General features: G+C 36.7%; 1 protein-coding gene across 1 annotated transcript in view; it reads left to right on the top strand.

The window, feature by feature from the left end:
* The window catches only part of LOC131029756 (dnaJ homolog subfamily C GRV2), a 191,220-nt gene that overhangs the window by 22,340 nt on the left and 145,217 nt on the right, over window positions 1-23,663 (top strand). The window contains exon 2 of the mRNA XM_057960403.2: window positions 12,063-12,195. Coding sequence (XP_057816386.2) covers window positions 12,063-12,195 — 133 coding nt within the window. The remainder of the gene's footprint in view (window positions 1-12,062; window positions 12,196-23,663) is intronic.

Raw genomic sequence — 23,663 nt, 5'->3', positions numbered from 1 at the left:
CATTCTTAGCATCCATTTGGTGTATCTCCCAGCCATTTTATGGTGTGAGAGCAAGAAGCATTGTAATTGTGCTCGTCTTCACAAGTAGTGCTAATGTTTCATGATAGTCTGTTCATGTTGCCAAGTAAAGCCTCTAAACCTTGCCTTTTTTTTATCAACTTAACTGTTGGAGTTATATTTGACCTTATAAAGACATCAACAATTAAATAAATTTCGTTTAGAAGTGGAGGAACAAGATCCCATGTCCTTTTCTGATTAAGAGTATCATACTCCAATTTCATAACATCTTTCCATTTTTCATCTTGATTGGCTTCTTCAAAGGAATGGGGTTCACTTTCATAGAATGTCATGAAAATATGATATGTATGCCAACTTCTAGTCATCTTTGATGAAAAAGGATTTCTAATTCGACATCTTGGATTCGGGATTGAACCATTTAGGCCTTTTGAGGAATATCAGGAAATACCTACCCCAAGCTTCACCATCTAAAGAATCTTGATTTCGGCCATCTTCTAGAGAAGACTCTCTGGGACTCAATTTGATTAGGTTGGATGGAAGACAAGGAGAAGAGCTTTTCAATGATGGTTGGATGAAACTGAGCTGGTTATGGGACGGCTTTATGGAATAGATCAGATATGTAAATTCAATTTGAATGTTGTTGAAAGAATAAAGTTTAGTTTAATTGTATGTCAATCCAGGACCATAGGCTTTCAGAAGTTATAGTGGCAAATGCGTGCAAATGCTGTAGGTAGTGAGGATTAGTTTGCTATATATGCAGTTATTCTAGAAAGGAAATATGGATAAGAGTAGTGTCGGCCATAGAGACAAACTATTTTGTATTACAGAAAAACAGTAAATGCTATGTTGCAGGAAACAACAGAAAATAATAGCAAAACTAGCTACAGGAAATAACAACAAATAAAGCTAACTATGAGATTCAATGAATAACTAAATGTTTCTGTTGATAGTGACTAATTACATAAACAATTCATAACATGATTTAATAACTATTGCTAGTAATAAAAGTGACTAGAATGGTTTACATGGCTTACACATATAACATATTAATTTTGATATTAACTTTTCCCAAACACAATCACCATAATAATAGCAAGCAATAACACAAACTAAAGTTAAACCAAATGTTTAAATTAATGGGTAACCAGCATTCGCAGTTCTATGAATGGGCCCTTTCCCATATTCTTGTGCTCAATGTGCTGCAAATGGTCCCTGTCCAATGCAAACTAATGATTCGCCTTTAGTTCTACAGCATTCATTCCGCTACCCATATAGGAAATGCTTTTAACAATTTACCAAATATTCATTTGGTTTGTTAGGCCACCAACGTCTATGAAAGATAAATGTAAAACAATGATAACCACTGAAAGTCAAATGTAAAACAATGAGTAAACATTCTAAATATTTGGATTCTCCGTGATAGGTGCTTTGCCATTCAGCCAACTGAAGATTGAGATCATTTCCAAGAGCCACAGGTACATATCAGCAACGTCTATCATTTTTCTTTAATATGCAGCTGTAGGGTCTGTTAAATGAGCATCTGCATCAACCATTGGTCTGCTTTTACAAGATTTTCCATGCTATAGGTTGGTGGCATAGGCAACATAATTAATAAACACAACTAATAATTATTTTCCATGTATTTTATCTTAAACTCAATTAAATACTCCAATACCATTCTAACCATATAAGCAGTGGAAATGACTAGAAGGATATAAAGGGTGATCAATGTCATAAGGAAAGGAGTTAAAAACATGGAAGATCTGGATAGATATTTCTTCCTCATCATTTCCCCCCAACTCAGCATATTTTTCTTTTCAACTCTTCATGTTTTCTTATAGTGATGACAGTACGCATGGTCCCATGGCCTCTCTATTTTAGTAATTTTCAACCTTCTAATATATATTACTGAGTAGCCATATCTCCATTTTTTTGGTTTTTTGTTTCACTTTTGATTAACTCATAGGCCTCTGCCAACTTAGACATTCCCCTCATGGTTGATTTGTTAAAGGATCTTGAGTTGGTTCTTCAAATGTATTGATGACATCATACTTTTGATTTTCCCATTGAATTTCAGAATACTAATTTTAAACACAACTAATATGCATCAATATTGTTATTTGTTCAATACCTATTAAATATTACTATGAGTTTCATCTCTTGTATTATAGGAGAATTGTTATACCTCTTATAACCACTCCTCAAGCATTCCTCAACAAATGATTATTTTATGACAAAATAACCTATGTGAATGATGTAATATTCTCAATACTCCCCTTATTACATCATTTTCCAAATGGGGATAGGTGGACTAGCAACACTTGATGAACGTGTTCAGTAGTTCATTAAAAACACAAGATATGAGTAGGGACATTCACATCTACTTGTGATAAGCAATAGTGGAACTAGCATCTTTGTGCTCTTCTTTAGCAAGATCAACCTTAATGTACTTTGTGCAAGGATAGGGACAAAGACATCTATCCTTGGAACCAAGGATAGGGACAACCACTTCTATCTGAGGTCATACAACAAGTTTGGATATGGACAAACAAATCTATCCAACATAAAAAAGGGAATAACAACAATTATGCTTGGGGACAAACACATCCATTCATAATTACCAACTTTTGTGGGACAAACACATCGAATCATAATTACCAACTTTTGTGATTGGAGATGAGCACATCAAAGCATAATTACCAACTTCTGTGATTGGAGACAAGCACTTCCAATCTTAATTGCCAACTTCAATGATTGGAGACGAACATATCTAATCACTATCACTTAGCAAATGTGATTGGGGACAAATACATCCAATCACAAACAAGAAATTTGAGGACTAAGTTCTTGTCATTGAATATATATAGATCACTTCCACTTTGATTACAGACAATATGAAATGGTTACCTTTGCCACTTGGAAACTGATTTTGGCACAAATAGTTTTGTCACTTATACAGTTTTGTGGCCTCTTGATAGTGACTAACGAGAGGTCGTTGTCTATCCTCTAACCTCTGGTGCCTCCATTTGCAACTGATTTGAAACTTAATTGTAGAATGCCCCTCAACAAGATGGACATTCTATACAAGCAATAGTGTGTCCATTTACAATTGTGGCAATTTTTTATGTTTTTAATTTTTCAACACTTTTGCATTTTGACACAAGTGATGACTTGTGAAAATAGATTCTATTCTAAGATAGTACAACTTGACTTTCACAACATACTAAATTTTTATTGAATTTTAGGCTACAAGACAAAATATCTGTATAGGAACCAACAAGACATTAAATTGACAATGACTAGACAATAACAACCTACCACTATAAAACTATTAACGATATAATTTCTAATATAATTAGAAGCTATTAACTAACGTGGGCTTCACCACATTTTCCAACACATCATCTTCTCCTTGGGTATTGCCGCTGCATTTTTGACCCACTATATCTTGATTGTGCTAGCTATGTATCACAACAATGCTTTGGTTAGCTCAAAAAACAATCCACTTTTTATGCTCTTAAATTCAGATGACTCTAGCTCAATCTAGACCATATTTGACTATCACTACAAATGAATTTTGGCAAGAAATGTGAAGGTCAAGCTTTCTAAGGATTTGAGCATGTTTTCAATGACTTGGATGAGCACTATGAAGGGATGCCTAATGTTGACATGGCAAACACAATCATATCAATTAGACAAATCGTTTTCTTTTGTAGTTTCCCACAATTTTGGCTTTGTAGAGATATTTGGGACAAGTGAAATGCTTGACCCTTAAATGGATCGATGATGTACAGATCCCAAATTCCTTTGGCCATTTCTCTTCTACTTTGGTATTCTGTAGAGAAATTAGATCTTCACCTGACATACATAGTCCAAAATATTTGCAGAGCCCTCATATTGTCAATCTAAAGTTGGGGATCTATTGCCTTCTCTAAATAGCACAAAACGTGTGTAGTAGCTTGTGTAAGCACATTATGCTCATCCTAAGACATAGGTAGGATCTAGAATTCACTCTTTACATTTCTTGTTTAGTTTGACTTTGATGTCCAACCCCATGATAGTGATAAATGTGGGAACCAAGTTGGAAAGGTTTGTAGACAGAGAGACTAAGTTTAATCAAAACCTATAGAAGCAATGCAAGGGGAAACACAAGTGCATTGTCCATTCTTGTAGTTTCAGTTTTCATGAATTGCATGAGAACAAGAGCTACATAGAGGGGCATTTGGGGAAGGAGATTTATGAGCGAGCATAGAAAGATGATTCTATTTACTTGTAGTATTGTAATTAGATACTACAGTCCCTTCCTCTCAGAGGTGGTCAATAGGCTTTATAAATTACTGTGCTTGAATTTTGTTCTTTGTATCCATCACAACCATAGGCTTACGGTCTTTTTAATTAATATTGTGTTGATACCCTATTGAATTTCAGAATGCTAATTTTGAACACAAATAATACGTATCAATATTATTATTCATTTGTAATGTCCCCTTTTTGGGACTACACTCGATTTTGCCCTAGAATCACAAGTTCAATTAAACAAGAGGTGTAATAGAGCTAGAATTTTAACTTTACTACTAAATATGTCTTGAGCAAGATAAAACCTTGGAATAGGTCCTCAATCTGGTTAGATAACTTATAATTCTTCTAATATTTCACTAAGGGTTAGGGTAACATATAAATGCATATATATTATTGATTATTTCAATCTATTTAAATGTCATTGAAGAAGACAAGAATCAATAGTTCCATTCTTATAATCCACCACAATAGGGGTTGGAGAGGAAGCATTTTAGGGTGCCCTAACTTTACCACATCTAAGCCCAAGAGCCTGGAGTATCCCTACTCAACCACTTGGCCCCAAGTGGTAAGGAACTTGTCCATCCAATATGAGGTGGGCTACTTGGAAGGGGAAGATGCACCTGCTCCACTAATCATTACTCCTTTGTAAGATGCCCTAACTTCACCACGCCTAAGCCCAAGAGTGTGGAGTATCCATACTCGATCTCTTGGCCCCAAGTGGTAGGAACTCTTGTCCATCCAGCATGAGGTGGGCTACTTGGAAGGGGAAGACACACCTACTGACCTTATTGAGGTCCTCCCTAATCCTTACATGATGGTTTATAGGAGATTGCAATAAATAAATGATTAATTAATATAATAAAGGATATATGTAAGTCATATATGCCATCATAAAATATTAATAGATTATGTATTCATCATGATCTTGCATACGATAAGAAATAAGGTTGCTATGATCTGCAATATGTAGTAGTTTCTTATCTGATCAATTTATATGTTTGTTCGCTGCTGACTTGTAACTGATCTCCTTTCTATGGGTATCAATTTTGCCTTTTTATTGCTTGATTAATGCAATAATCAGTATTAGACCTCCTTATTCCAGATCAAAATTCTTATTTCTATTTTCATTCCATGATCTGCTCATTCATAAATTCCTCTTCACAATTCTGCATATACTTCCCTTTAAATATCTGCTTATAACATATTTATGCATCTGGGATTATACTCAGAATTCTGCTTTTAGAACGGATTGATATATCTTATTTTCTGCTTCCTCCCACTCCCATCTTATCTTCCTTATATATCATTTCATTCCTCTTCAAGAGGGGTGACTATTCAAAAGGGAGGCAACATCTCTAAAGGGGTCGGCTTCTTGTTAATTTAAACTTTGATTTAATTTGATTTCCTTCATTGGCCCCTTGAATTAATCCAGGTCGGCCTCCCATCTTAAAATGTGATTATATTTTATTTTTATTTTTATTTTTATTATCTTTTTAGGTTGGCCCTTCTTATAAACACCCTAAAGATTCATTGCCTTTACCTCTTGCACATATTTAATCACGCACGGGCCATATTCAATTATATAAATCTGTGACTTTTTCATGACTGCTGCCACTAGGGTTTATGATTGCTGCGACTAGGGTTCAAGACCGGGGCATGATGTAGGGTTTAAGACTGGGGCATGACGTTGGGCTCCAATAGAAGGCTCCTTTCTTCATCAAATTTGTCAATTGGGCTGCAAGCTGCGAAATCCTCCTTACAAACCTCCTATAGTAGCTGCAAAGTGTCACAAATCCCCTCAAATGTAATAAATTCCTTACTCTTGGCCAATCTTCGATTGTCTTGATCCTCTCATCAATGCTAAACCCTTGTGCACTCATTTTATGCCCCAAATATAAATTTCAGTGAAACCAAACTCACATTTGGATGCTTTGGCATAGAATGAATAATGCTTAAGTATGCCAAGCACCACATCTATGTGCTTCAAATGATCCTCCCATGTTTTTTTGTAAATCAAAATGCCATCAAAGAAGACTAGCACAAATTTATTGAATTCTAAAATGAACACTGCATTCATGCATGACTGAGAAGTGTCGGTGATTTAGTCAACCCAAATGGCATGGGCCAAGGACTTGTAGTGCCCATAGTGACATTTGAAGGCTGTCTTGTGCACATCCTTATTACGAACCCTTATTTGATTATACCTCGATCGTAAGTCAATCTTGGAGAAATAAGCCACACCATGAACCTCATCTATCAACTCATCGATCCTAGGTATGGGGTAGCAATTCCTGATTGTCTTTTTATTAAGTGCTCTATAATTGATGCAGATCCTCATGGTCCCATCTTTTTTCTTCACCAATACCATGGACGAAGCAAATGGGCTAGAAGTAGGTTGTATGTGCCCATGTCCTATAGCTCCTTAATTGCTTTCTCAATCTCTTCCTTGTACCTTAGGTGCCGATAAGGTGTAGTGATGATGGGTTTTGCTCCTTCCTCAAGCTCAATCGCTTGCTAAACCAGGAAGGATTTCATCAAACATCTTGCTATGTTTATCCAAGATGGACTGAATGTCAACATGGTAGGATCTCTCATCCTTCGAGGAACTTGTATCTATAATCAATCATTTTGCGGCCCAAGCCACTTGGTCTCTTCGGAAAACTGTCCTTTTGGTTGAAACCATCATGGGACCCCCATTGGAAAGGCCGCGAAGAGCTACCTCCTTCCCATTAGATTTGAACTTCAACTCTATGGTATTATAATTCTGTTAATATTCACCGAGTGAGAGCAACCATTGCACTTCCAACACCAACTCTGTCTCGCCAATGCCAATCACATAGAAATTATCTCACATCTTGTGTCCTATAGTTAACTCGAATTGCTGAATCCTTTGGTTGCATGTAATAGTACTTTTGTTTGCCACTTTAACATTAAACCTTTCAAAGCTTTTTGTCCTCAAATCTATCTTGGCCACTAACCCTTCATCAATGAAATTTTGGGTGGCCCCACTATCAATCAAAATTGTCATCCTTTGTCCTTGCAAAACTCCTCTAACACATAAAGCATGATATCTAGGTGGCCTTGGTAGTGCTGCAAGGGTTCCACTTGGATGCTCTCCACCTTGGTCTCTTGCTCTGCCTCATCCCCAACAACCTTAGGCTCAGGCTCATCTACCTCCTAATCCTTGTTGGAAACTACGTCTATGTAATGTATTTGACCTTTCCCAAACATCTGTGACCTGGCTGTCATTAATCTCTATAGGTGAAGCATAGTTTTTTTTTCTTTGAAACTCATTCTTGGATTCCTCAACCCTGTTTGGTTTAGGGTGTAGTGCCTTTTGTTGCAGGAAACACTTCTAAGGAGGTTTCTTGTGTTTAATGGGTTGTGTTTTCTTGGGATAGAATTTGCCTTTGGCCACCAAGTCCTCCAAAAGTTTAGGGCTTTTCTAATAGCCTCCTACAAGCAATTTGGATCAAATGCTCTTATCATCCCTTGAGTGGTTCGGATGGGTCCTTCACAAAAAGAAATATGACCCTACTCTCAGTCACGTTTGGGACTATCATTGATAGCCTCTGGAATTCCGCCACATAGTGCTCTACTGTGCTTTCTTCCTTCAACTATGCTAGCTCCTTGAAGTGAATCTCTGGATCCTTCCTGTCAAACCTTTCCACCAACCTTTGGCTGAAATCCTCTAAGGTAGTGATTGAATCATGCCCTTTAGTGACCATGCCATGATACCACCACTCATGGGCAACTCCCTCTAGATGCAAGGTGGCAAATGTTGGATTCAAAGAAGAGTAAGCGTTCAATTTCTGCAATCATGCCCTTGCTGAGCAAATTCTCAATCCATCAAAGGTAGCTATTGTTATCTTTCCCAAGTGGTGTTGTATATCCTTTCGGGGCTTCTCCTCAAACATTCTCCTCCGATCCTCACTCTTTGTCTTCATCTCATAGTACTCCACAAAAGACTTGTCATGATGGTTAACAATGCTTAGCATCATATTCATCATGATATCTTGTCATTGCATCTCCTTGAGTAGGCTGCTCTTCTTCCACGGGCACTATCTCTTCCCTTTCTAGAAATTTGGCTTTGAAAGTCTTTGGGTTTGGACTAACTGAAACCTTGTCACTGCTGGAGTTACTTCCTTCAGTACCATTCTGATTAGATCTACGAGCAATCAGGTGCTGATTCAGGCTTCTTAAGAGTCGGACGATCTCACCCATATAATCTCTCATAGTAGTCTGAAGCTCCTTGCTTTCCTTGAGAAATTCTTGTGAGTTGTCTTCATCTCTGTCACCCATGGCTGCCTCTTTCTTTTTCGCCCTTTGCTGATACGTTATTACTCTGTCACTCAAGCTCATGATTCTGTATCACACATTTAGAGGCAGGCAGGAAACAATTGCTCTGATACCATTGAAACGAGCCTAGGGTTTTTTTAATTTCCTAAACAGATGTAATAAATTTAAGATCAAAATCTGCAAAGCAATGAAAATGAACCTGGGGTTTCCAAAATTTTCGAATCAGATCTGCCAGAACTTCACATGAAACAGAATGGAGACAACAGATCATTAAACCCGCATTTGTTTTTAAACTAGATATTTCAAGTTTGATAATATTTTGAACAACAATACACAGTAGGAGGTATCCCTTGACCTGAGCGAGTTGGATCCTTGGATTGTCGTGAATTGAACCAAAAAAACTCTGAGAACTCTGACTGCAGCTACAGTATTTGTTATGAGGTGCTTCCACTTCAGTCTTTAGTGATTAGATTGAGGCGTGAAACCTTCAATATATTGCCCCCTTAGCTCACAAGTCACCTAGTGCAGCAATGTCGTTGATACTCTTGTGTCAACTAGGGATCTCTGTACTCAGCTCTGATTACGAACATCTCACTATATCTCTGTAGGGTCCGATCTGGAAATGGTTGCCAACAAAATGGAAGCAAGCCTGGTCGCTGTACACTGGATCTTCCCTTTTCCTTATGAATGATGCAGCACTCAATTTCGACTCCTTTCTGTAGGTGCACTAGGTAATTGGATCCACCCTCAATCAACAAATCAGAATATGGTCCTTGTTGCCCACTGGATCTCTGAACAGTAATCAAGTATTGATAATAATTTGCAGCACGGGAATGTATAATCATCATTTTAATCTGCACAGGAACTTGGATCAGAACTTAGGAAAAAAAGAATGCATAAGCAAGAAAATACTTGAAGGGGTCAGGTTCCCGTCAAACCTCTTCACACTTGACGGGTTTTGTCCTGCAAGCACCTAATTGGGAAAAATTCGCCAAACTTATGCCTAAATTTGGCCAACCAGCAGACTCCTATTTATATCTGTTTTATTTAGAGTTGGCACCAAAAAAAGACAACGCATGTCAGCCAACATTAAAAAATATTATTTTTAAATTAATATCTAATTATTCCAGATTGATGCCCAAAAGAAGGTTAGGTTCGGTGCAAAATAAAAATATTAATATTATATACATTCTTTAGTGTTTAATAACACTTTTAAAAAACTGCGGCCCAGCAAGGGCAGGGATATGGTATGCTCTCAAAAGAAGCAAAGAAAACTTCTAATTATCATTAAGCAATATTTTGGCTTGATTGGGACTTACTAAGGAGATTTTTGATCCACATGCTTTGATAATGTAGCTTTTCCTATCTTTGACCAAATAGTAATTGTTGACTCTTCTTGTTAAATTGGTACCTATTAGTACTAGCATGGAATGTTTCTGTATTTGGCTCTGTGAGTTTTTTTCCTAGACATTTCGGATCAGACTCCATGATTCATCATCAGGGAACAGAAAGCAAGAGAAAAATTAATGGTTATTAGCAGATTGGGCTAGTTTAAAAGGAGGATAGTAAGGGGACTCAAGACCCAAGAAGACATAAGGGGGATGAGAAGGCAGCGATTGATTTGAATTTTGAATTAAACATTTAATTTAAAAAAAGACTGACAAGAATTAAAAAACCCAATACAAGAGCCTGATATGAAAGCATGCCAAGAAAAACATGCAACAAAGTAAGTGAAAGAGGGTAAGTATGACCATGCAATTGGGCAAGATTAAATACATGAGAAAATAATCAACATATAGCCTACCTAAAAGGCGGGCAAGATTGAGAAATTATAAATCTGTTCTGGTGGCAGAAGATATTAATTGTTCTGGTGACATGTTCTTCGAACTTGCATCTCCCTTCTTTATTCTACTTCATGTGGATTTCTGATTTCGAGGCAACCAAGTCATCTTCATTAGTTGGAACTAACTGTTTGAGTCGTGAGTATCAATTTGCAAAACAGACAGGCCACAAGAAAGCCATGTAACCGAGGAAGACAACTTGCTGTAATGCTAATAAAATTAGTGACTAACATACATATTTTATAGCTAACCTACCACCACAGATTTTATCTCATATGAATCATTGTGTTAATATTTGTTGTCCCTCTACTATTTGCTCAAGATGAGAATTGATTGTCTTAGAAATGTGCTAATTTATACTAAAATTATTAGTTGTAATACAAAAAGGCACAAACATGAACTGTAACACAATAAAAAACAAAGCTTTTTAACACACGGAATTACCTTGGAGAGACCTGATGAGGGAAAACTCTAGAAGAGTAAGGATGGGCCTTCTCTTGTCAATGTTGTCATTGTTTCTTGCAGCTTTACATTACAATCTGACTTCTCAAGGCCTTCAAGATCAACAACAAAGTATTAACAGTGATCTTATAGCTTTTAATGCTTTTCAATGTGTTCCAACATGCTCCCTACACTGCTCTTTCATGCTACTTTGTTTGAAGAACTTAATGAAGAAGATTTATGCAATATACAAGGGTATGTGCTAATACACAATTTAGTTTCCGTTTCCAACAGAGATCCTGAATGATATAGGACTTTGTAAAGACAGAAATCCAAATAATCCATCTTCCTTGGATCTGTAGAAGTCTAGAATTTTGTTGTATCTGCACTGTTATTTGTGTTGTTCGTATCCATTGTGAAGTCCTGTTTTGTACAGGACAGTTTTGGTTGAAGAAAAAATATTTGGACTGATTTCTCTGCAACCAAACTTGATATTTGTGCACTTTTCTTGCTGCTCCTATGCTACCTTGGTGGCTCAATCTCTACTGAACATTTTTACATCTACTCCAATCCTTTGTCTTCTGCCAGCTCTGTATCTCTGCTGATATGTCTTAGAAGGTACTAAAATGTTTTCACTTTGCATGCTTAGTCAATTTGAAATCAATATGTTTCAATATGCTTGGTTTTTGTGGCCTGTTGTTGTCACATTTTGGTTGTGTTAGTCCTTGTCTCACACATTTGTGCTCTTTGTTTTGTACTTGCCCTTTGTAGTTACTACAGATGCACTTATATTTAAGTGCCTGTAATAGCCAAATCTCAAGTGTCAAGAAGAAATGCGAGTCTGAATCCCTGACAAAGCAATTTGCAGTTTAGTGTTTCTTGGTGTCTCATAATTACTAGCAAATGTTGTGATCTTCTAGGTTGTCAAATGTAGCAAGGTACACTACTAGCTCTAGAAAGATATCAGCTGTCATGTCTAATAGAGACATTTGTTGGTCGAGATTAGCAAATTTTCCTAATCTGTAGCTTAACAATTGGCATGCAATATGTGCAATTATGGTTGTGTGTTAGCAATAATCTCTTGATGCATGAGAGTTTTATTAAACATTTGTTACAAGTTTCATGGGAGCTTATAATGCAAATTGGTTCATGTTTCTCTGACAGATACCGGGCAGGCATTTTGACCGAGTTGCATAGATTAAGGTGGGGCAAAACTGGTAATGTACCGAGCTCTGTTGTTGTAGCAGAATTTTTGGTGCGTCATTTGCGTCGAAGGACTTCTGAATGGGTACCATTTGTAAGTGCACTGTGCCTCCTATAAACTGTTTACCTTTTTTCTGTTAAATTATTCCATTAGTGCTTGCTAGTCTATTGGATCCTATTGATTTGCATCATGGCATATGCCTTCCTTTCGACTTAATGAATCAGAGTTCAACTGCATAACCAACGCTTGCAGCCTTTTAAATGCCTAGATGATTGTCTGATAAATGTTGAGACTTTTATCTGATTACCGTCTCTGGTTTCCTTAACTTGAGCAATGGCAATTGTTCATTCCACGGTCTGCTGCTTTTGTTTAACTATCAATCAAAATAGTTTTCTCATTCATTTTTCTGATCTAGGTAGGTAAAAACAGCTGCAAATGTATTGCAAGTGTTTGGAGAATAATGTAATGTATGGCACACTTACAGTGAAACTTTTTTCATATTGAGAAAAATAAAAGATAAATGTTGAAGGGTTTTTGGTGATTAGTCTCTCGATATACTGAAAAATTGATTGCTCAAAATAATCAGATAAATTATTCAACGATATACAACATATATAAAGAGTTTATGAGACGACGTTCTAAATTAAGAACTAGTCGTTTTAAGTGAAAACTTAAAAGCTAAAAAGCTTACAAAGCTAAATAATAAAACTCTAACTATGCGTCTTTAATGTAGAAGCAATAGTTACACTTAAAAGACTAAACAAACTAAATAAGTGGACTAAAAAGCTAAATAGCTAAATTAAGCCGACAACTAAGATGACCACTAAGAATAGAAGATGACCATTATAGAATAGATATTAATATTATTTTAATACCCTCCATAATGGTCATCCTACTCAATACCCTACAAAAGACACCTCAGGTGTTTTGATCACAAATGCAAATAACACTTTGCTGCTACGGAGACCCTCACAGGATCTGCAGAATGCAAATGACCAAGAGTACCAAATGCCATCCAAGCTAATGTAGCCCTTACACGCGAATTAGAGATTTGGCACATGCGAATTACTGAAGCCTGAAACCATGATTTTGAGGAAAAATCGGCAAACTCTTTTGTAGAAGAGTACTAAGCACTGTTTGCTCCAGCAACTCCAAAACAAACTGCAAGATACCACAACTGCAGATGTTCGCCTTAGTAGTGCAACCCAAAATTGACTGCAACAAAGCACAATGTTAGTGGAAAAAAACCGTCAAACCTTGAGAACTTCGCGAATCACAAAATCCCACGCAAACTTCGCGTATTACAGATGATTTTTGAGGAAAAAATAAAAAAACCCAACAAACAATCGTTGAGGAAAAAATCGTGAAAACCTAGAAATCCCACGCAAACTTTACGGATTACAGATGATAATTTTTAAGGAAAAATTATAAACCCCACGAACAATTTTTGAGGAAAAAGTCAAGCAAAAACCTCCCATGGTTTTTTATGGAAAAAATGAGAAAACTGACAAACAATTTTTTAGGAAAAAATCGTGAAAACCCTGGGATTTGTAGGACGAGAGGCCTGACACAAATCAATCTGATAAAGGCAACGATATTCAAATATCATTAACATGCACTGTTTCCAAGTGTTGTAGTTGCGGCTGTTGAACTTCTGACTATGTTCCAACATGATGTTGGTCAAAGATGCCATCATGAAAATTGAGGTTGAATGTGGTCAACCTAGTGAAGGCACGAGATAGAAGAATTTGATAAAAAATCAGAATAGAAACAACTGCACAAAGAATCTGAATCCCTGGAGTGGAATTTGAGGCACGAATCCCAATGCACAAATTTCTAGGTTTGCTGAAAAACCCAGAAATTAAAATTTCCTGCAAATTGAAAACCTATAATTTTTTCAAAAAATTCAGAAAAATAATAATTTACAGAAAAATAAAAAATCACTCGCACAGATCTAGAGGTATCTTTCTACAGAAAAAACATAATTTTTCTTTCCAAGAAAAATTAATCTGCAGAAAAATAACTTTGATTTTTTTTGATGAAAAAAACCGTAAAAAATCCAAGAAAACGCCCAGGTCGCAATGCAAATCGCGTCAAATCCGTGAGTTGTCGGACATGAAACTCTAGCCGTCGCTTAGAAAAAAATTTCGCGTTTTTATCAGCCCCGAAAAATCGCTGGTCTGGAAACCCTAGGAAAATCGCGATTCCCAAAAAAATCACACAAAATCCTGCCACTGCCAAACCGGAATCCGCAGAATTTTTTTTTTTGCAGAAATCGCGATTTTTAATCGCGTGAAAAAACTAGCAGAAAATAGGCAAAATAATCCGTCAAAAATCCATTAGAAATAACACGAAATCGCTAAAAATCGTGTCGTTGTCGAAAACCCTAACGGAAAGCAATGTTGTTCGAGCAGAAAACCCAGAAAACACGAAACCCTCTGTGAAATACACAGTTAAAGCAAGTCGCGCTGGGAAAAGTGTCCACGAATTTTGCCCAGCAAAGGCCATGCGGGTTGCAGGAAACATAAGTTGGGGCTGGAAAGGCAGGAAAAACTGTCGAACAAGACTCCAGAATAAAAAACTCCGTGATTCAGAAAAAACGAAAAAAAATCACGGGCAAAAGACAAACGTTCGCCGTCAGAAAATCGTGTGCCCTAGCTGTGTAGGCACAAAATGCGAACACGACAATTTTTTTATTAAAAAATTCGTTAAATCTTGACAAACCCCATCAACTTGCTCTGATACCATGAAAAATTGATTGCTCAAAATAATTGGATAAATTATTCAACGATATACAACCATATATAAAGAGTTTACAAGATAACGTTCTAAATTAAGAACTAGTCGTTTTAAGTGAAAACTAAAAAGCTAAAAAGCTTAAAATACTAAATAAAGCTTCAAAAGCTAAATGATAAAAAGCTAACTATGCGTCTTTAATAAAGAAGCAATAGTTACATTTAAAAGACTAAACAAACTAAATAAGTCGACTAAAACGCTAAATAGCTAAATCAAGTCGACAACTAAGATGATGACCACTAAGAATATAAGATGGCCATTATAGAATAGATATTAATTATATCTTAATACATACTGCAGGCAAAGAGTTTCACGGACATGGAAACAAAGACCGATATGGATATGGCTAATTTTCTAGACCCATTGATATTGATACAAATGGATAAGATGCATGTATCCATTTTGCATGGGGTTGTATCCGACCTTTGAAATGCCTGTCTTCATCCTTGTAACTGTCTGAGGGACTGGGATGTCAGGGGACATCCTGTGGCCAGTCCCTGTCTTCAGGGATTTGCAAGAATGTTCCTAAGATGCCCTCCATGGAGGCAGGTGATTGCCAGGACAGGTGGGGATGTCTGAAAAGCCCCTTGACTGTCCCAGGGATGTCTAAGTATCCCTAATGTCAAGTTTTTTCCATGGTTGAAGGTTAAAAAAAAATAAAAATTTCTAAGTAGTTCTTATCACTCTGGTTCTTTCAAGAAAATGGTGGTTAGAGCATAATAGGCAACAAACTCTATGAAAGAGCTTGAGGCAGTGATGGCTGTTGCAGGGAAAGAAAAAGTGGATCAAGGTTCTAGATAAAATCCCATGATCTGTCTGGATAAAAGTTTAGTTCTGTATTTTTCTATACTGTTACGTGTATTGAAAAACAAAACTTTGAACAACAAAATTAGAAATTTCAGTTTTTATTGCTAATATACTGCTTAGCAGCTATGTCATTTATATTTTATTGATAATTTTATTAATGACTTTGATACATTATATGAAAGTTGACAATTAAATTTTAATAACATGTATAGCTGAACTTGTAAAAAAGTAAACACGTGTTGCTGTCCCCTATCACCTATCCCTGAGATGCTGTCAAACATATGTCTATAATGATAAGTTAAAAAAATACTATGAAAAAAAGGAGGAACAGTTTCCACAGTTGCGATAAGTCATGCCACAAAAGACAAATCATTCAAGAAAGAATGTAACTACCTTCTAAGAAGGCAACCTAAAATAAAAACACGATTTTTCCTTGCATTTTTTAAACCGAAGTAACTTTATTAATTGTGAGCTTTTCACCTTGTATGTTGAAATTTCTAAATGCCTGCATGCTTTTCTATAACCATGCATTCTTTTCATTTCCATGCATGCATTTCTATAAGAAAAAACTACTTGGAATATAAACCTCCAACACTCCAAGGAGGAAAATCACACAGGTTGCCCGTGCTACACATTCTTAAATTCTTCATGAAAGATTTATGTAGATCCTGAAGGCAATCCAAATCTTGAATGTTATTCCAGTTGCTAGGAAAAGAACGGAAACTTTCCAAGAAGTTGGCTAGCCAATCTACCACCTTGTTCTTTTCTTGTCTTTAGTGAATGAAGCAATATTTCTTATACTTGCCAAGGAAGTCTCTTGCTTATGGAAAAAGGTTTTAAAGTTGCCAGTTAGCGATGTTTACTATTTGGGATGACCCCACAACGCAGTGGTTAGCTACGAGCCTCCCACATGGGAGGTCTTGGGTTCAAGTCTACTCGACTGGTTCTTAGCTCTAGGGAGAAGCTAAATATACTGCTTCGGCTGTGACTTAAACAATGTTTACTTTTTCCAGACCGTTAATAATTATTCAGGAGTTGTCTTAAACAATCAGGTTTGTTGGACGAAGCTTGGGGCCAAGCTTGAGTTCAAAATTCATACATTCCACTTCACAATGTTCTTGAAATTAACACTATTGAAAAGATGGAACTTCTCTTTTATTGTTTCTCAGTATAGCTCTTGCTCTAAAAATCTTAGGATTGTTCTTTGTAGCACAGTTGAAATTTAACTTTACCTGTCCCTCTTTTAACAAGCTCTAAAAATGTGCGTTAGCGCATTCCTAGAAGGGGGTCTTATGTCAAAATATTTCCTAGTTTCTAGCCGTTTTTTGAGGATAGCCATCTCCATTATATCAACTTCCTTATTTTGGAGGGATGTTGTAGAGAACTTTTAGAGCAAGCGACTTTCACTTTACCCCATAATTGGTCTTGATTTTTCTCTTTTCCATCAAAGATCTTGTTATTAAGTTCTAGCCAAGTCTTCTAGAGGATAGTTTTTGGAGCCAAATTCTAGAGATCCTAGAGATTGTTTAAAGAGATTTAACACTTCTAGAATTTAAGAATCAAAATACTTCATGAAGGATCTTGCCACCACCTAACTAACATTAGAACTTGCTAAGAATCAATACTAGATTCCTCTTGCAAAATTACAGTGAAGTATGCCATCCAGTATTTTGAATAGAATGTGCGAGAAACAGCCACAGCTATGATTAATGTTCAAGTACCAATTTTATAACAACATATCTTGTATTTTCTCATATGGATATTTTGTCAAACAGTTGACTGGTTTGCAATATCATTCAATATTCCTGAATAGTTTTAGTTATAAATACTGCTATTCAATTTCTTAAAAATGTGCACTTCACATGTAAGTCAAAACACTTGGACTTTATATCAAACAGTTGGCATTAACAAACATACCATATATTTAGATGAGAAATCGGATAAAGCATTCAACTGATAATCTGAAACAATAGAAGGCTCTTTTTCTGACCTTAACTGAAGTGATTACACTTGAATATGCTGCTGGAGTGAGCATTCAGAATTCTTTTAAATATATGGAACAACTGTTACACTCGTAAAATTATTAGGATAAGGTGATGTTAACCTTGACATGTTTTATCATAGTTTTTTTGAGGTTTCCAAGTAGTTCTGTGATCATTTGGAGAAGCGAAGTGAAGTGTATTATTGTTGTAGTATCTTTTTTGAAGATTAATAATATACTTGCCCTTGTTCTTTAGTGGAGTTTTTTCTTGAAAGGGTTTCTCGACATAAATTTAGTGTCTTTTGGTATGATTATTTTGTATTTGTTCGAATGAATAACTTGGAATGTTTGTTATCATTTGTTGAAACCGTGAGTGCCATTTAGAGCACTCAGTTCACCGCCATCACTTGTATATATACCCTTACAATAATGAATTTGATTCATCGATTGCTCTACCAAATCTGATATGGTATCAGAGCTTAAATTGATTCTATGCACGGTGGTATGATCTTAAAGATTTGTTCTATCATCACCAAGGCCGATTCTGTGCTTATTATTTTGTATCTCGCAATTTGGCCAAAGTGAGTTTTCATTTGGCAAGCTCATCAAAGATCTGGACTCTGTATTGCCTCTGTGCTTATCTGCGATCCTTATTTTCTCTTGACCAACAACTCATTATATTGGAAGGCGTCTTTTACTTCTGGCTGGTGGGTTCATTATCGGTCAAGACACGACTTGTTATGATTGCTGGTCGATTCACATTAATTGGCTATCACTTTCACAATTGTTGGACGAGTTCATTGTGTGGAGTGTGGAGGCAGATTTTTGATGCCTATCATGGTGTGATCCTTGTCCATTGCCAACGTTTGGAGTAGAGGCATCAGCAGCGGGATCATCTACGTCAGCATCTTCATTTTCCACATCAGCTTCGGGCTTCATTTTGAGCTCTTACTTTGGCTTCTGCCACGATATTCGTTCACAGTGAGTATGCTTCGATGGCATGCATTATAGAAATTGTGGAGGGTCATGTTGTTGCAGATGCTAGACCTGCACACAAGTAATTGCTGTGTTTGCATTTGGATACATCTCAGAGGTCTTCCTTTGGCGCTCACGCATTGTTATTGTGTGATCCACATAGCAGATCTGCCTATGCATTTTTCCTAGCTTGGGGAGTCTTTCATTTGTTATTCTATGGTCAGATATGGTGGTTACCAAATCGATTATTGGCATGACTCGCTATGAAGGTGCAAGCACTTTGGTCCTAATTCATTCTTAGGTATTTGCCATTGGCAGCACACATGCATGGTGGATTGATTTGGCCATCCCAGACTTGAACACAAGGGTTTGGAGTCGGTGCTCAAGGAAGTCTTCAATCGTCAATGCCAAAACATACTCCCACACTCATCAAGAAGCATTCACCATCCATGAAGGACCATTACATTAGCCTGTACTAGTCGTTGAAGTTTTACAGAGCATGTTCATATTTTCAACACTTGTGCATGATCTTTCGAGAATATAGTATCAGCTCTGAGTGCCTTCTTGTCTCTGTGCAAGTTCCTTGATCGAGACGCATCTTCAATCACCAAAGTAGGCCACAGTATGTTATGTGTCTCTATAGACTACCTGACTCAACTACTGGTGATATCTTATTTTTTGATTTTTTAGTCATGTTTTTTTTGAAAGTGTATAACTCTCAAAATAAGATATATTACAATAAGGAGATCGCTAGGTAGAGCTTTTTCCACTATCATCAGTGTGAGTTTATGATTCACATTAAGAGGTTATAATAAAAAATTAAAAAAACTGGAAGCCTATGTTTTGAAACAAAATATGTAACTCTCAGCTCTTTAAAGGAGGCGCTCTTTTTCTTCATTCTCTAACAAAATGGTAGGAAGTTCTCCAAAGTTTCTTCTTCTAGACTCTCAACTCTTATGCATAAATAATTGTTCCGCATGGAAGACCAAACTCAAAACTCAACTTGAGTTTGAAGATGTTTGGGATGTGGTCAATGGTGCCACAACAAGACACAAAACCGATGCTGATGAGCAAAAAAAAATTGGTCAAGCCGATAGAAAGGCAAAATTGATCGTTTTGTTTAGTGTGTCTGATGATGTCCATCCCTTTATCCGCGGCTCGTCCACAGCCAAAGACGCATGGGACAAGCTCAAGCCGATGTATGAGGCGAAGAATTAGAATCAGATCTTGAATTTGCAAAGTCAGCTACATAGCCTGAAGATGAAGAATGGAGAACAATTAAAATCCTTTCTCAAAAGGATTGCAGAGTTGAGAGCCTCCCTACAAGCATTGGGAGAAACTGTTGATGATGCAGTTTTGGTGCCTATTGTCTACGGGTACTACCATCCAGATACAAGGTCTTTGTGACAACTTTGAATGTCACTGAGACGACCCCCACATTTGAGAAGCTAGTAAATCTTCTCCAAAAAGAAGAATCTATCAGCCAGGAACTTGATCAGGATGATCATGCCATGACACGTCATAAAGGCAAGAAGCCTATGAAGCAGTTCAATGGGCCTCCCAAATCTGGTAACTCATCCAAACCTCCGAAGAAGTGTCCAATCTATGACAGAGTTGGACATGATGTGAAGAATTGTTGGTACAGCTCCTTCAACAAGGGATCATCCAACAAAACACATCCAAAGAAGCCCTTTCAAGGTGGCAAACCACAATGGGAGCAAAAGAACAAACAAAAGCAACAAAGCAATGTTGTTGAAGCGGATGATTCTCCAGATGAGGAATACGTGCTATCAGCTCACACTTCAGAAGATGGTTCACAATCCACCTCTATATGGTAGGTGGATTCAAGTGCTACAAAGCACATGACTAGACAGAAGGAGTGGTTTCACACATTGAAACCCCATCATGGTACAGTAACTCTTGGAGATGATACCACTCATGCCATCAAAGATATTGGTGACATCTCTTTGAAGTTTGGCATTAATCGTTGCAGGGTTACTAATGTTCTGTATGTGTCGGGACTTACCAAAAATCTTCTTTCTGTTACTCAATTTCTTGATCATAACCTTAGGATTGAATTTGATTCAACTAAGGATAAAAAGGTCTGTCTTATCATAGATAAGTCTAAAAATGATAAGGTTGTTGCTAGTGCTACTGAGATTGGTAGAATGTTTAGGCTTGATACAATTGCTCATAATCAAGCCTTAGTGACTAAGGACAATGATCTTTGCCTACTTTGGCATCGTAGATTCGGTCACTTAAGCACTAGTTATTTGCTGAAACTTTGTAAGAATAACATGGTCAAAGGGCTTCCTTCACTTGAGAAGTCGAGTGCTATTTGTTCTAGCTGTATTGCTGGAAAACAACACAGAGCACCTTTCTATCCCAGTGAGAATCGTGAAAGCCAACCGTTGTAGCTGGTGCTTATCGATATGTGTGGACCCATGCCACCTAGTCACCATGGATATAGGTACTTTCAACTTTTTGTTGATGATCATACAAGGAAAATGTGGGTATATTGCTTGCAGCATAAAGATGAAGCTCTTTCCTATTTCAAAGAGTTTCGCACTCAGGTGGAGAAAGATACAAATCACTGTATTCGTGCCCTTCGCTCAAATCGAGGGGGGGAATACACCAACACCGAATTCTCCACATATCTAAAGGAAAACGACATTTGACATCAACTGACTGCAACATACACACCCCAACAAATTGGTGTTGCAGAACGAAGAAATTGCATCATCGTGGAGATGGTCTGCAGTATGTTGAAAGATTCACAACTATAGCGTGCATATTGGGCTGAAGCTGTACACACTGTAGTTTATCTTTTGAATCGTGCTCCAACCAAAGCCCTTGGTGGCATTACTCTAGAAGAAGCATGGACAGGGGTGAAGCCTTCTATCTCACATCTTCGTGTTTTTGGATGCATTGCCTATATGCACATTCCTAAACAGAAGAGAAAGAAACTTGATGAAAAATCCATGAAATGTATTCTTCTTGGTTATAGTAGTGAATCTAAGGCATATCGCCTTATGGATCCTGACACAAAGAAAATATACATTAGTAGGGATGCAATTTTTGATGAGAAGAGTGAGTCAAGTTCTCTTGCATAGATATTCCGGCTGACCCAAAAAAATTTCAAGAAAAAAAATTCCGGCTGACCCAAAAAAATCCGAAGACAACCCAGAAATCCTTGCGAAAAACCCAAAAAGAATCTACTGTCGGAATCTGGATCCGCTGGCTCGAAAATCGAGGCACCCAGAAAATTTTGATGACGACCTAGTTGATGTCTCGAAAACCCACCACAAATCTGTACTCAAAATTTTTTTTCGACTAAATCTGGAGGGTCAAAACCCTAGCCGAAAATGCAGATTTTCGTCCAAAAATGGCAGAAAAAAATTTGCAGGCAGGAAAAAAACGCGTCGCGTGGTGGTGCGAAATGCAGGAGAGACGAGTCGCGGGAGAGGGCAGAAAATAGCGAGAAAACCCTAGTATTTGTAGCCAAAACGAACTGCCAAATTAGCAATTTCGAATAAACAAAGAAATTTTTCAAAAACAGCTGTTAAAAATTCATGACGAATTTTTAATTGAAAAATTATTTCGAAAATAACCAAGGCTCTGATACCATAATATAGATGCAAAAGCATATGGATTTCAAAGAATCGATGTTGTTCAATTAATCAAGGAGACAAAGCTCCTTTAAATAGAGTTACAAAGACGATGTTTCTAAAAGAAACAATCGTTAACTAGAGGCGAAATTAGAAACAACTTAAATGACCATTAATAACACAAAGAGAAAGATATTATTCTAATAAAATTTGAGTTCAATGCATATCGTAGACCACAAAACAATTACAACCTCTAAATACATATTAAGATCAAGTTTTAGTATCAATGAAAATTAGAAATCATAAATTGTCTACGATTAAAGCTCAAAAAAGATTGTTGACGTTGGGTGGGTGGTGCTGAAGTAGCTGCAACATCCTCAATAGGTGCCTCAACTTGTGCCTCATCCATAGGGATAGGTGCCTTTATTGAATGACCAACCTCGCCTTCCTCCTCATGTGCTGCAACTTCCGCATCCCATTTCCTCTCCAACTCAGCTATAAGTGATTGTCACAAAGATGTAATGTTCCTTTCCTAAGCTAGTTCAACATGGTGGGACTGTTAGCCTATTCAATTGATTTCTGTAGGCTAATGAGTGGGTTTAGGGAATCTTGAAGGCAATATTAGGAGCAGTTTCATGATCAGATAGTTATGACGAGTGTAATTCTTCTATTTGGAGCTTTTTTAGGTTAATTCTCCCACACTATTTTGAGTAAGTCAGTTATGGGCACCGATAGAGTTAGTTGGCATGTTTACTATTTTTAGTAATGCCAGTGGGTTTAGTTTTGATGATCATCTCGACTTTTGATATAGTCCAGGGACGTTAAATTAAACAAGTGACACAATGCGTCATGTTCCTGCCAATAGTTAGAGAGGAAAGTAGAGATATGTAGATGGAGATGGAGGCAAATATGGAGAGAGATAGGACAAATGGATAGAAAGCGATGTAAGAGATATACATATATAGAGGGAAAGCTCGAGAGACAGAATGAGATTGGGAGAGATAAATATAAGATAGAGATAGGAAGTGATATGTAGAGAGAGGGAGAGATATAGTGATAAAGAGCGCTGGAGAGACAATAAGTAGATATCCCTGATAGATGGAAAATTAAATATAGAGAGTTAAAGGTGGAGTAGAAAATAGAACAAATAAATATAACTATAAAATTGAATATAAATATAATGAAATTTAGAAAATTAAAATTGTACTACAAATATAATATTTGAAAAAAAAAACTATGTTTAAATGGTTAAAGCTAAAAGTTTAAATTGTATATTTAAAAGTGCTGCAATGTTTTTTTCCTTAAATAAAATGTTATATATTAATATTTTGTTTTGTAAATAAGTATCAAATTTAATATAAAAATTGCAAAAAGAAATATAAGTATCAAATTTA

Source organism: Cryptomeria japonica, chromosome 9 (genome assembly GCF_030272615.1).
Source record: "Cryptomeria japonica chromosome 9, Sugi_1.0, whole genome shotgun sequence".
In the NCBI taxonomy this organism is placed as follows: Eukaryota; Viridiplantae; Streptophyta; class Pinopsida; order Cupressales; family Cupressaceae; genus Cryptomeria; species Cryptomeria japonica.
Note: the sequence above shows the minus strand (reverse complement) of the source record. Positions and strands in the feature narration are given on the sequence as shown.